This window comes from Ranitomeya imitator, chromosome 3, assembly GCF_032444005.1.
Source record: "Ranitomeya imitator isolate aRanImi1 chromosome 3, aRanImi1.pri, whole genome shotgun sequence".
Classification (NCBI taxonomy): Eukaryota; Metazoa; Chordata; class Amphibia; order Anura; family Dendrobatidae; genus Ranitomeya; species Ranitomeya imitator.
Genome location: NC_091284.1, coordinates 572,028,006 through 572,041,936, shown reverse-complemented (window position 1 = coordinate 572,041,936; position 13,931 = coordinate 572,028,006). Strand labels below are relative to the sequence as shown.

Genomic DNA, 13,931 nt, shown 5'->3' with positions numbered 1-13,931 from the left:
AAGTCTCCTTTAGGTTTACTCTATAGGTGTCCCAATACTTTTCTTTCCACATAGTATATACTGTATTTTTTGGATTATAAGATGCACTTTTTTCCCCAAAATTTTTTTGGGGAAAAATGGGGTTGCGTGTTATAATGCAGATATACCTTACCGGCCGCAGGCTGGGATGAGTGAGTGTTCGGATGTGTGGAGCGGCGTGCCGCTGCGGGTGTTCCGTGCTGCAGGTGTCTGGTGTTGCGGGTGTCCGGTGCTGGGGGGGGCTCTGCCGCCATCTTGTGAAAGCCCAGAGCCCTCACAGTGACATGGTTTCCTATGCGGTGGACTGGACTCCAGGAAAATGGCTGCCGGCCGGGGGCGGCGCATGCGCAGATGGAGATCTCGGCCCCAAGATCTCGGGAGATGAGATCTCAGCACCGCATCGCACGTCCGAACAGCCCCTCATCCCAGTCTGTGGCCTGCAGCAACGCTCCACTCTTGCCTCCTCCAGCAGCGACCGTGGGGACCCCGCTTCACCACCACCTCGGTAAGCAATATGACATGCATTGTAAGAAGCACCCCCATTTTATTAAAAAAAAAAGATTTTTTTCTATTTTCTCCAATAATTTGGGGTACGTCTTATAATCCGGTGCGTGTTATAATCAGCAAAATACAGTAAGTATGAAAAATTAATGAAAAGCAGTTTGGTGCTTTCCCCAATGCCAGAATATTTGCAAAGTTAGGATAAAAACCAACCTTTTTTGTTTTCCTGTATTGAAGGCCCCTTTCTGTATGTCTTATATCAAAGAATTCAGGATTCTGTGTGTTCAAATCAGTAACAATATCTGCCCACCTGAAACGTAAATGGTAAACTAGTATGTAGTGTGGATTGCATGCTGCACTCCAAGGATATACTGGACATTAAGTCAGGATAATTTCTTAGAAAAAATAAAAAGGGAAAGGGGGTGGGGCATAAATAGATCAACACAAGTTGCACAACAGTTGCTACGTAAGCTGTTTATGTCCTAGAAGTTGCATGCTAGTAAAATACAGTTTTTCTCAAATAACTGTCCATGACGGCACCACGGGAGGATGTCACCCCTCCCTAATAGGGACAGGAAACACAAGGAGGTCAAATAGCCCCTCCTAAATCCTATCTCCAGTGTCTTTCCTGTCCCTATTGGGATGAAGAGGTCATACCAGCGGTGCTCTGTGGCCGGCGGCAGAGACTGCTATGTACCTGGATAACCCGGCAGCGGAGAACAACTACTATGCCTCCCCATGTTGCTCCTGTCTCCTCAAACGCAGGACTCCTATCTCTTCTGTGCCTGCGGGTAAAGTTTGATGGTTTTGATGCCTGAGTTCCCCAGTCTCACTCCTCTCCCTCTGTGTGCCGACACTCGGGGCCGGAGGTGACATTGAACTCCAGGCTCCTTCAGTCGGCATCTCTTCCAGTTGCGTCCCACGATGGAACTCATGTTCAGTGAGCTCTTGATTACCGGAAGTGATATTAGACGCTGGGGGCTCCCTTATAATGTCACGTCCAGTTGCGTTCCATGCTGCAACGCATGCTTTAACGGTAGCTGGTTACAAGCAGGATTTGGCGGCAGATAACCTCCAGTGATTATAAGGCCCACCACCCCTTGTTTTCACAATTGGACAAGGGGAAGCAGTCTCATATAATGAAATGAGGGTGCCAGGTCAGGTCACTGATATATAAGTGCCTCGTACAGAAGACACCCTAAGATAGGACCAATCCTTTTGATGTTATGGAGGGTGTATGTTCTTCCCGCTACAGATCAGCAGAGCCCAGCACTAATCCAGTCCCAGTAAGTTTCCTGGCATTTGTGGAAGAGCTATTGGAAGAGGGAGAATTAACCATAACCCCAAACGTAGCCCTAGAGAAAAATAAATAATATTTTTCCTCCTAAGATATGGAAGAACTCATTACTACAATAAGGAATACCATGAAGGTAGAGGAGAAGACCACCCGAACAATTCAGGAAAAGATGTTCGGGGCCTCCAATCAAAAAAGAAGATGGTATTTCCCATAATCGAAAATGTTCAAATCCTAATCTTGGATGAATGGGAGTCTCCTGAGAAGCGGCTAAATGTTTCTGATGAAGTAAAAGGTTAATGGTAGATTAGGAAATTTTTATAAGTTGGTCTGAAATACCAAAGGTTGATTTCCAGATAGCAAGAGTGGCTAAAAAGACATCACCATTCAAAGATTCCTCTCAGCTTAAGGATCTTTTAGAATGGAAGATGGACAGTTTGTTAAGGAAATCCTGGGAGATTTCAGCAGCCCCACTGTAGACAAATGCTGTCTCTACATGTGTAGCACGATCTAGATCAGTTGGAAGATCATCTTACTATGCTCACTCCCAGGGAGAATACTTGTATATTGGCAAAGTCAGTGATAGTTGCGGCAACATCTTCAGTTCTAACTCTGTAAGGCTAGGTTCACATTTGTATTGTGTAGTCCGTCTAGCGCATATGCTAACGGACTGCGTTAACGCAATGTCTAAAAAGGGATCGCGTTTAGCGATCGCGTTTAGCGATCGCGCTAGCGCAGATGCCCGATCTGCGCTAGTGAGAACGGACCCAAAAACGCTGCAGACAGCGTTCGAGGTCCGTCAAAATGGCATGCATTACATACATTGCGGTCAATGGGTGCGCTAACGGATCCGTTACATTGCGTTAGTGGCGCTATGTAACGGATTCCGTCAGCGGACACCCACTATCGCAATGTGAACCTAGCCTAAGACGTGCACTCTAGCTAAGGTCATGGAATGGAGATGTGGCTACTAAAGTTAAGCTTTGTTCCATTCCCTTCCAAGGAAAATACATAGAATCATAGAATGTTAGAGTTTGAAGGGATCTCCAGGATCATCATGTCCATGCCCCTGCTCAATGCAGGATTCACTAAACCATCTCAGACAGACATCTGTCCAGCCCTCTTTTTGAAGACTTCCATTGAAGGAAACTCACCACCTCTCATGGAAACCTGTTCCACTCATTGTCAAAACGTTTTTTTCTAACATCTAATCTGTATCTTCTCCTTTTCAGTTTCATTGCATTGCTTCTTTTCATGTGTAAATGAGAATAAGGATGATCCCTCTACACTTTGACACCCCTTAAGATATTTGTAAACAGCTATTAAGTCTCCTCTTAGGGTACCGTCACACAGTGGCACTTTTGTCGCTACGACGGTACGATTCGTGACGTTCCAGCGATATCCATACGATATCGCTGTGTCTGACACGCAGCAGCGATCAGGGATCCTGCTGAGAATCGTACGTCATAGCAGATCGTTTGGAACATTCTTTCGTCGCTGGATCTCCCGCTGTCATCGCTAGATCGGTGTGTGTGACACCGATCTAGCGATGCGTTCGCTTGTAACCAGGGTAAACATCGGGTTACTAAGCGCAGGACCGCGCTTAGTAACCCGATGTTTACCCTGGTTACCAGCGTAAATGTAAAAAAAAACAAACAGTACATACTTACATTCCGGTGTCCGTCAGGTCCCTTGCCGTCTGTTTCCCGCACTCACTGACTGCCGGCCGTAAAGTGAAAGCAGAGCACAGCGGTGACGTCACCGCTGTGCTGTGCTTTCACTTTACTGCCGGCAGTCAGTGAGTGCGGGAAGCAGACGGCAAGGGACAGACACCGGAATGTAAGTATGTAGTGTTTGTTTTTTTTTACGCTGGTAACCAGGGTAAACATCGGGTTACTAAGCGCGGTCCTGCGCTTAGTAACCCGATGTTTACCCTGGTTACCCGGGGACCTTGGCATCGTTGGTCGCTGGAGAGCTGTCTGTGTGACAGCTCTCCAGCGACCACACTACGACTTACCAACGATCACGGCCAGGTCGTATCGCTGGTCGTAATCGTTGGTAAATCGTATAGTGTGACGGTACCCTAAGCCTTCTTTTTTGCAAGGTAAACATTCCCAGATCCTTTAACCATTCCTCCTAGGGCATTCTTTGCAGTCCGCTCACCATCCTGGTAGCTCTTCTCTGAACTTGCTCCAGTTTTTCAATGTCTTATTCGTGTTCATGTTTCATGTTCAGATCGGCTCTGGATGACTTACTGGAGAAGGCCTCAGACAGGAAGAAATCTTTGCATGGACCAAAGAACTTCAGGAAAAGATCCTTTCGGCCTCCACAAGAACAACCCCGTCAATACAAAATATTTGTCTCTCAAAACCAGTGACAGAACAAGCAATGACACCAGAATAGTAGGAGGTCATATTTCAAAATTCCTCCCCCCAGTGGCACATGGTTTGGTTAAATCCATGGAACCTAATGTCAGTCCGAGAAGAAGTAATGATGGAGTTTTCCTCCTATTCCCCACAAAGGCTGAGAATAACCCACTTCTCTTCTCCAAAATTATGAAACACTCTGATGTCAGGTCTTCAAGGCTTACTATCAGAAGTAATCTCTCCAGTTCCAGGAGCAGAGGTCATAACTCAGCTTTTCCTTGTAAAAAAAGAAAAGTGGCTTCTACAGAATAATAATAAACTAGGAATCTCTGAACAAATACATCATTTATAGAGGTTCAAGATGAAATCTATCAAGTCTTCTGTCTCCCTGATACGGCAGAATTACATCATGGCAACCATTGATTTACTGGATGCCTATTATCATGTCACTATTCGTCCAATCTACCGAAAATTTTTAAAGTTCGTATTTACCCAAGGAAGATGTCCCGCCGTTAGGAATATCATCAGCACCTTGATTCTACAAAGATCATGGTGGAAGTCAAAGCTTACATTAGGAGATAGAACATTTCAGATCAGCAACATACATAATTCAAAGCACCCACGGAAGGGTTTACTCAGACAATATGACCACAGTTGCTCAACTCTGTCATCAGCAAAGCATGAAAACCTAAAAACAATCTCAACAAGAATCTCCTCTTCGGCAGAAGAACATCTTCTCTCCCTATCTGCTCTCCACATAAGAGGCTCTGCTAACATCCAGGCCAACTTTCTAAGCAGAAGAGATGTACATCCAGGCATATGGAACTTAAATTTAGTGGTGTTCTAAATGCTAACCAGAATATGGAGTTATCCAGAAGCGCCCCTCTCTGTCCGAAGAGAAGCTGGTCCGGCAGTTTGAACAACTTGAGGTTAGAAGGTCCCCTGATTCTCCCACCAATAAGAAACCTTCTTCACCAGGGTCCAATCTAAAAATCCGGGCCCCGAAAGACTGTGTCTGGCTGCTTGGCTTCTGAGTTCACAATCCTAAAAACTAGAAGCCTCTCAGGCAAAGTTATCCAGACTCTCCAGAAAAGTAGAAAACAAGTAAAAAATTCTATTTATCCTAAAATATGGAAAACCTTTGTATTTTGGTGTGCGTGTAGCCTTCCAGACCCCCATTATACAGACATTGCCCAGATCCTAGACTTCCTACAAGAAGGTCTGGAAAAGGGCCTCAAACCTAGCACACACAAGGTTCAGTTTGCAGCCCTAAGCTAATTTTTTTTACCAAAGTCTATCAGATCACAACTGGATAAAAAGGTTCATGACAGCTGCTTACCGTATATGTCCAAAATTGACCAACTTAATTCCATCCTGGGATCTAAATATCATCCTTAAGGGTCTTACACCAAATCCATTTAAACCTTTATCCTCCATAGAACTGGACAAATTATCCTGGAACACAGTCTTCCCGGAAGCAATTACCATGGCCAGGAGTTGGTGAACTTCAGGCCCTCTCAATCAAAAAACCCTATTTGAGAATTCTGGATGGTAGACTTGTTCTCTGATTTGACCCATCCTTTTTGCCCAAGGTGGTCTCAGAATTCCACAGATCACAGAAAATTATTCTTCCCTCCTTTTTCCAAAATCCAGCAAATGATAAAGAGGAAGAGTTCCATTCCTTAGACATACGAAGAGTAGTCCTTCACTTCCTTCAGCAAACACAATCTTGGAGGAGGGATCAGAATCTTTTTATCCTGCTCTATGGCCAAAATAAAGGGAAGAAGACATCAAAATGCACTATTGCAAAAGGAATCAAGAAAGCAATTTGCGAGTCATATCAAAACCAGTTCACTCCACTAGTGCCGTGTCTATCTCCTGGGCTGAGAAGGAAAGCTCTTCCATAGAGATCTACAGAGCCGCTATCTGGTCCTCAGTCCATACCTTCTCCAAACATTATAGACTAGACTTAATGTCTATCAAAGATTTAGCCTTTGGGAGAAAAGTTCTCCTGTCTATTGTCCCTCCATAACATTAGTCGCTGGTATTTCTCCTGTGGTGCTGTTGTGGAGGGTTATTTGAAAAAAATAGAATTAGACTTACCGGTTATTGGGTTTCTAAGAACCCTTCACGACAGCACAGGTAATTCCCTCCCTTTCTCATTATTTCTTCTATTAAATCCAGTGATAAAGAAATATATTTTTGAAGCATTCATACTTTTGTGGTCCTTTAGAAAAACACTGGAGAGAGGATGTGGGAGGGGCTATTTGACCTCTTTGGGTTTCTTGTCCCTTTTAGGGTGGGGTGACATCCTCCTGTGGTGCTGTCGTGGAGGATTCTTAGAAACCGAATTACCGGTAAGTCTAATTCTATTTTTTTTGTACAGCATAAACTAGTATTATATAACACAGCTATTGGAGAAGGGGTCAGTACCTTGATCTGGCCAATAATCTGCCTTTAATGTATCTACAAATCTATCTATATAAAATGGGTTAATTCTTTATTAGTGAGTATGTAACATACTTTTTACAGTGAATAGTTGGATGCTTCCTGCTCGGCTCTCCAATTAATATCCAATATTCTACTTCATGTTGGAATAGCTGACCCCTAAAATGCAAGTGAATACTATTAAGGCACGTACCATAGAGCTACAGTATAGTGATATCCCAATGGATATTGAGATCCGCGGCTTTACTGCAGCCACTATCATTATGGACACCCACCTGTACGCTTTGCAGGCTTTTACTGGAGTAGCTTCGAATCCGATAGGGCAAAAATAATGATTCTGGCAGTGATAAATATAGGCCATGGAATCATCTTTCAAGCCCTGAGTTAACTTTGACAACGCGCCAACCGCTGAAATCACAAATTGAAAACTAGGTCAGAATGGCATGTTTTAATTAATATAGTGCAACAATGAAGTCACGAATAACAAAAAATGTTTGTCTAAATGTGCACGAAAAATGTGCAAATTTTATAGAATTTAATCTTCTGCCACAGAGCTGTTAACCTAGTATAAAAATATGCCTGCAAATAAAATGCTGGACTTTGTCTCCTTCTGTTGGCAATATTTCTACTGAGTCACTTAATGATTTATTTTTGAGAGACCTGGGCTGTAGCCAATATGAAGTCCAATACCTTTCCTACACATAGTTGTCACCAAGTTTTCCAGAAATCTGAATGGCAAGTCTTATGCATAATGCAATGTTAGCAGGAAAGCAATATGTACTGGAAAACCCCTTTAAATTGGTTGTCACACTAAGTGATGGTATATTGCTAGAAAAAAAAATATATAAGAGAGCACTTTTCACAGTGAACTTTTTTTTTTTTTTTACAACATTCACACATGAAGATTAAAGCTTGGATTTTCATATAGAGAAAAAATATTACTAAGGGCCTAAAAATCTATAAATTTTAATGGTAATGCTGCTTTAAATATATTCTGTCAGCACAAAATGACTGTTCAGATCAAAACCTGGCACTTGGTGCCCCCTTGTTGGTACAACTTCCTACCTATTAGTTTTCCGCCATCTTCACTGCTCCTTCCTTGATTCACAGCTCTGGCATTACAGGATCCAGAGAAGAACAGATAGAGAGAGAACAAGGAGGTGGGAATATGCACTGTTTGGCCACTTCAAGATTGCATCAAGCGCATATGCTTGGTTTGAACAGTCAATGTGTGATGACAGACTACCTTTAAAGGGGGAGGGGTTCTGGATTCAGAGTCTAAAACTTGGCGCATACGTGCTATCCGATCTACGTACACTTGCTGCATGGTTTCAGCCATATATGTTTGACTCTGAAACGCTGCGGTATTCCAGTGAAAAATATGGTTTCATAACCACCAAGGACCGAGCTGCATGGGCGTTTAATCAGTAAGATGGGTCCACAAAGGCTTCTCCCTGCCGCTGTCCTGGAGTGATAGGTCTGTCCCTACATGTGCGTTCTGGAGAGACCTGTCACTCTAACGCATCGGGTATTCTAGAATATGCATGTCCACGTAGTATATTGCACAGCCCACGTAGTATATTGCTCAGACACGTAGTATATTGCCCAGACACGTAGTATATTGCCCAGCCACGTAATATATTGTGCAGCCACGTAGTATACAGCACAGAGCCACGTAGTATATTGCCCAGCCACGTAGTATATTGCCCAGCCACGTAGTATATAGCCCAGCCACGTAGTATATTGCCCAGTGACGTAGTATACAGCACAGAGCCACGTAGTATATTGCACAGCGACGTAGTATACAGCACAGAGCCACGTAGTATATTGCACAGCGACGTAGTATATTGCCCAGCCACATAGTATATTGCCCAGTGACGTAGTATATTGCCCCGTTACGTAGTATACAGCACAGAGCCACGTAGTATATTGCCCAGCCACGTAGTATATTGTCCAGCCAGGTAGTATATTGCCCAGTGACGTAGTATATTGCCCAGTTACGTAGTATACAGCACAGAGCCACGTAGTATATTGCACAGCGACGTAGTATACAGCACAGAGCCACGTAGTATTGCAGCGCCCCAGAGACGGCCATTTTCCTGCGGCCGAGATGCGAACTCGGCTTCAGGAAAATGGCCGCCGAGATCGCCATCTGCGCACGCGCGGCATCCCGCGGCCATTTTCTTGAAGCCCCGGGAAGCCGAGAAGAACCATCTGCGCACGCGTGGCCTCAGGAAGATGGCCGCGCCCACCGATAAACGGCTGAATAGCGCAGATCGCGCTCTTTTCCTTCAAGCTGCGCAGTGGATTCGCCACTTGGACATGCGCACACCACTACGCCACCAACGGAGATCTGGGGGAGAAACAGCGCTGTCACCACGCCCACCTGACCAGACCAGCGTGAGTGACAGCCCAAAACGGCGACTTTACAAAGGTATTTCGGCAGCATAGGTGGGGAATAAAGGCTCACAAAATACACTAATGTAAAGCACAGCTCTGCCCCTATTTATCGCTATTTTTAGCTCATCTTGAAAAAACGGGGTGACAGGTTCCCTTTAAATTTCCTAAGAAGACAGAGGGGGCAACAGTGGGAGAGGGGCGTCTCTAGGGTCCCGGAAGACCTCCAGGCCTTCCCGTCATACGGGTGCGTCCTAGCCAAAACATACTGGGGGACGAGAAACTAGCAACATCTGGAACTAAAGAGAGAGAGAGCTGTAGAGAACGACGAATGAGAACAGCAGTTGTGAGGACTATTCCGAATGCTCAGCAGGGTAGGACTACAACACACAGGCGCTAGTGGTAGGCAACGATTTCCATCTACGAAGGGAACTCTGGAAGTGCCCATCGGACCGACCGGTCTCAGATAACCCTGTTAAACGTGCACTGGATCGAGGATCCTGAAGTCTGCAGTAAAGAGGTAGAGAGACTGCAACCTTGTGTCCTCGTTATGGCCTGCACCTCACACCATCACCATCTACCTTACTGGGAAGCCCTGGGGACATACTTCATCTGTGGGAAGGTATACCATCCAGCTGCTATTCCATCACCCCAGCGGACCCGACAGCAGCGTCGGTCACCCTGACCGAACACCACAGGTGGCGTCACGAACCCCTGACAGACTGCACCATCTTTATTGGAGGCCCCTTAGCAGGGTCGCGGACCGGGTCTAGCCACCGTGACAGCCTCAGAACCGAACCAGAGAGGCCCGGTACCGAGAACGCGTGGCCCTGTGTCTGGGGGCGATCCAGTATATTGCACAGCGACGTAGTATACAGCACAGAGCCACGTAGTATATTGCCCAGTTACGTAGTATATTGCCCAATTACGTAGTATACATACAGCACAGAGCCACGTAGTATATTGCCCAGTGACGTAGTATACAGCACAGAGCCACGTAGTATATTGCCCAGCCACGTAGTATAGAGCACAGAGCCACGTAGTATATTGCGCAGCCACGTAGTATATTGCCCAGCTACGTAGTATATTACCCAGCCACGTATGTCACAGGTTAAAAAATAAACATACTCGCCTAACGATCCGAGGGCCCGGCCCTTTGTAGTTCTAACATACTCACCATTCTTGTCGCTGCTCCTCAGCGTCCTGTCTCTGCGCCTCCTGGGATCCAACGGCGTTGTGTCGATCGGCGCGCGGCTGCCGTCATCTTGCGTTCCCAGGATGCCTTGCAAAATTACCCAGATGACTTAGCGGTCTCGCGAGACCGCTAGGTCTTCTGGGTAATTTTGCAAAGCATCGCTGGGAAAGGAAGATGGCGGCAGGCGTGAGTGCCTCAGCGGACAACAGAGGGTGAGTATAGCAGGTTTTTTGTTTTTTTACTATTTTTAACATTACTTTTTTTTTACTATTGATGCCGCACAGGCAGCATCAATAGTAAAAGGTTGGGGACACACAGGGTTAATAGCGGCGGTAACGGAATGCATTACCCGCGGCATAACGCGGTCCGTTACCGCCGGCATTAACCCTTTGTTAGCGGTAACCGGAGGGGAGTATGGAGCAGGCGCCGGGGACACTTACTGCGGGGAGTATGGAGCGGAGCGCCGGAAACACTGCAGGGAGTATATAGCGGAGCGCCGGGGACACTGCGGGGAGTATATATCGGAGCACCGGGGACACTGCAGGGAGTATATAGCGGAGCGTCGGGGACACTGCGGGGAGTATATAGCGGAGCGCCGGGGACACTGCGGGGAGTATGGAGCGGGTGCCGGCCACTGACTGCGGGGAGTAAGGAGCGGCCATTTTCTTCCGGACTGTGCCCGTCGCTGATTGGTCGTGGCTGTCTTGCAGCGACCAATCAGCGACTTGGATTTCCATGATAGACAGAGGCCACGACCAATGAATATCCGTGACTGACAGACAGGACAGACGGAAGTACCCCTTAGACAATTATATAGTAGATGTTTTTCTCTGAAATGCCGCAGCGTTTCAGAGTTACACATATAAGGCTGAAACCATAGATCGGTCAGCACGTTTTTGCATGTTAACGTCTGCGTGCCATCATTTTGCTGCAGCTGAAACAATGATTACAAAAAATGTAAGTAAGGGAAGTGGTACGGCATGTAAAAAGCCTGTTGCTTCATTGACTAAGCCATGGCGGTTTAGACACACTAATTTATTTATTTTATTTTTTTTTTGGGGGGGGGGGGGGGGGTATCAATTCCTTGATAATTACGGTATGCTGCAAACTCACCAGATTCTCCTGCAGTTTTATTCTTCCCATGAGGTTTATAAAGGACATAGGAACAACCTTTCACATGAAAATGATCATTGATTTGTCTGAACCATCTGAAAATCAAAGAAGAAATATGTTGTTGGGGTTAAATACATTGTGACATACAAAGAAGGAAGAATATGTTGCTGACGGATGACTGAAAACCCTAAATCTCAGTAGAAATAGTCAGAATCTATAATACCCTCTTTTGTATGATTTGTTGAACTCTTATAGTAAGTAGGAAGTATAGAAAATCCACTATTTGGGTGCAGGGGACTCTAATGGTTCTGTTAAAGTTTAAAGTCATAATTTTATATAAGTAACTAATACAATGGCAATGCTTTTGAAAAAAAAAAGAAATATTTGCCATCACGTCGCTTACATGTTCATTGCCTTTACTACATTGGCTGTTATAACTCCGTGGAGTAATGAGTCACATGTATCTTTATGACCCCAACTAAGCTCCCTGAATGACAGAAATGATGGAGTATAGGCCAAACATACATAATTACATTATTCAATCTTATCATTGATATCCTTGTAGTGGATCAGCCATCACCATACCATTATGGATCACATATTATTGGCGTATATTCCTTATACTGAATCCAAAGTAAACCATTAGAGGACTAGTCTGTTATTAGGGGCATCAGCGCACTGGGCGGTCTGCAGCATGGGTAAGTGGGTCTGGAGATATTCTTTATGTAAATGATGCTTGTAACACATTACACCTTACCGGTGTTTGGGAGGCTACTATCTGACTATTGCTGGTTATAATCCAGTCTCCTCTCCTTCATGCCCATGTTTTTTGTAGCGCATTTTTGGCATTCAGGTGGCTTAAATTGCTGCTTACTATGCACTATGCACTTTTTTAGATAACTGAGGATATATGTTTTCTTTCTCTTATCTGGATGTTTACATGCGCTTCTTGGACTGCCCATCGCTCTCCATGGTTCGATATTGTTGCCCGCTTGCTCCCCCTTTTTTACATTTTTTGATGTGACTATATTTGTAGATTGATAATTGTTCATGGTTGTAAAGTATTGTGTTTAATAAAAATCAGTTTGTAACTTTACAAAGCTATCCTCCCAAAAAAATAGTGCAAAAAGACGGTATAAAATTAATTATTTTATTGAAAATATATATTTAATTATAAAAATTATTCAATATCACAGCTGATGGAAGCACATACAATAATAAGTATAAAGGTATAAGAACATATAACTAATGCATAATTATTGCCAGGCAATGCAGAATATATATAAAACGTTATAGGTAGCAAAACACTAAGCCCTCAAGAACATATATATATTAAGAATAAAATATTCAATAAATTTATATACCGTATATACTCGAGTATAAGCCGACCCGAGTATAAGCCGACCCCCCTAATTTTGCCACAAAAAACTGGGAAAACTTATTGACTCGAGTATAAGCCTAGGGTGGAAATGCAGCATTTACCGGTGAATTTCAAAAATAAAAATAGATCATTATTTCCCCATAGCTGTGCCATATAGTGCTCTGCACCGTTCATATTTCCCCATAGGTGTGAACCATATAGTGCTCTGCACCGTTCATTGTGCCCCATAGCTGTGCTGTGCCATATACGGTGCTCTGCACCGTTCACTGTGCCCCATACATAGCTGTGCTGTGCCATATACGGTGCTCTGCACCGTTCACTGTGCCCTATAGCTGTGCTGTGCCATATACGGTGCTCTGCACCGTTCACTGTGCCCCATAGCTGTGCTGTGCCATATACGGTGCTCTGCACCGTTCATTGTGCCCCATAGCTGTGCCATATACGGTGCTCTGCACCGTTCACTGTGCCCCATAGCTGTGCTGTGCCATATACGGTGCTCTGCAACGTTCACTGTGCCCCATAGCTGTGCTGTGCCATATACGGTGCTCTGCACCGTTCACTGTGCCCCATAGATGTTCCACATAAATTTGTGCCGCCGCTGCCGCAATAAAGAAAAAAAAACACATACTCACCTCCCTTGATTGCAGCTCCCGGCGTCTCGTTCCGGCGCCTCCATCTTCCCGGCGTCTCTGCTCTGACTGATCAGGCAGAGGGCGCCGCGCACACTATATGCGTCATCGCGCCCTCTGCCTGAACAGTCAGAGAGCAGAGACGCCGGGAAGATGGAGGCGCCGGCCGGGAAGATGGATCGGCGCCCGGCGGCTGGAACGAGGACAGGTGAATATGCTATACTCACCTAGTCCTGGCGATCCTCGCGCTGTCCCCTCCTGTCTTCGGTGCCGCAGCTTCTTTCTCTATCAGCGGTCACCGGCACCGCTGATTAGAGAAATGAATAAGCGGCTCCGCCCCTATGGGAGGTGGAGCCGCTTATTCATTTCTGTAATGAGCGGTCCCACGTGACCGCTGAAGAGAGGAAGAAACTGCAGCGCCGAAGCCCGTGGGACGGCAGGGACAGCGCGAGGATCGCTGGGACTAGGTAAGTATGCCTCAGCGCCCTCACCCCCTCACCCGCCGACCCCACCGCTACCGTGACTCGAGTATAAGCCGAGGGGGGCACTTTCAGCCCAAAAATTTGGGCTGAAAATCTCGGCTTATACT

At 45.5% G+C, this 13,931-nt stretch overlaps 1 protein-coding gene across 1 annotated transcript in view; it reads right to left on the bottom strand.

The window, feature by feature from the left end:
• The window catches only part of BIVM (basic, immunoglobulin-like variable motif containing), a 45,403-nt gene that overhangs the window by 12,272 nt on the left and 19,200 nt on the right, over positions 1-13,931 (bottom strand). Inside the window, exons 6-9 of the mRNA XM_069757961.1 lie at positions 11,333-11,427; positions 6,903-7,035; positions 6,703-6,786; positions 733-829 (exon numbers count right to left, since the gene is read on the bottom strand). Coding sequence (XP_069614062.1) covers positions 733-829; positions 6,703-6,786; positions 6,903-7,035; positions 11,333-11,427 — 409 coding nt within the window. The remainder of the gene's footprint in view (positions 1-732; positions 830-6,702; positions 6,787-6,902; positions 7,036-11,332; positions 11,428-13,931) is intronic.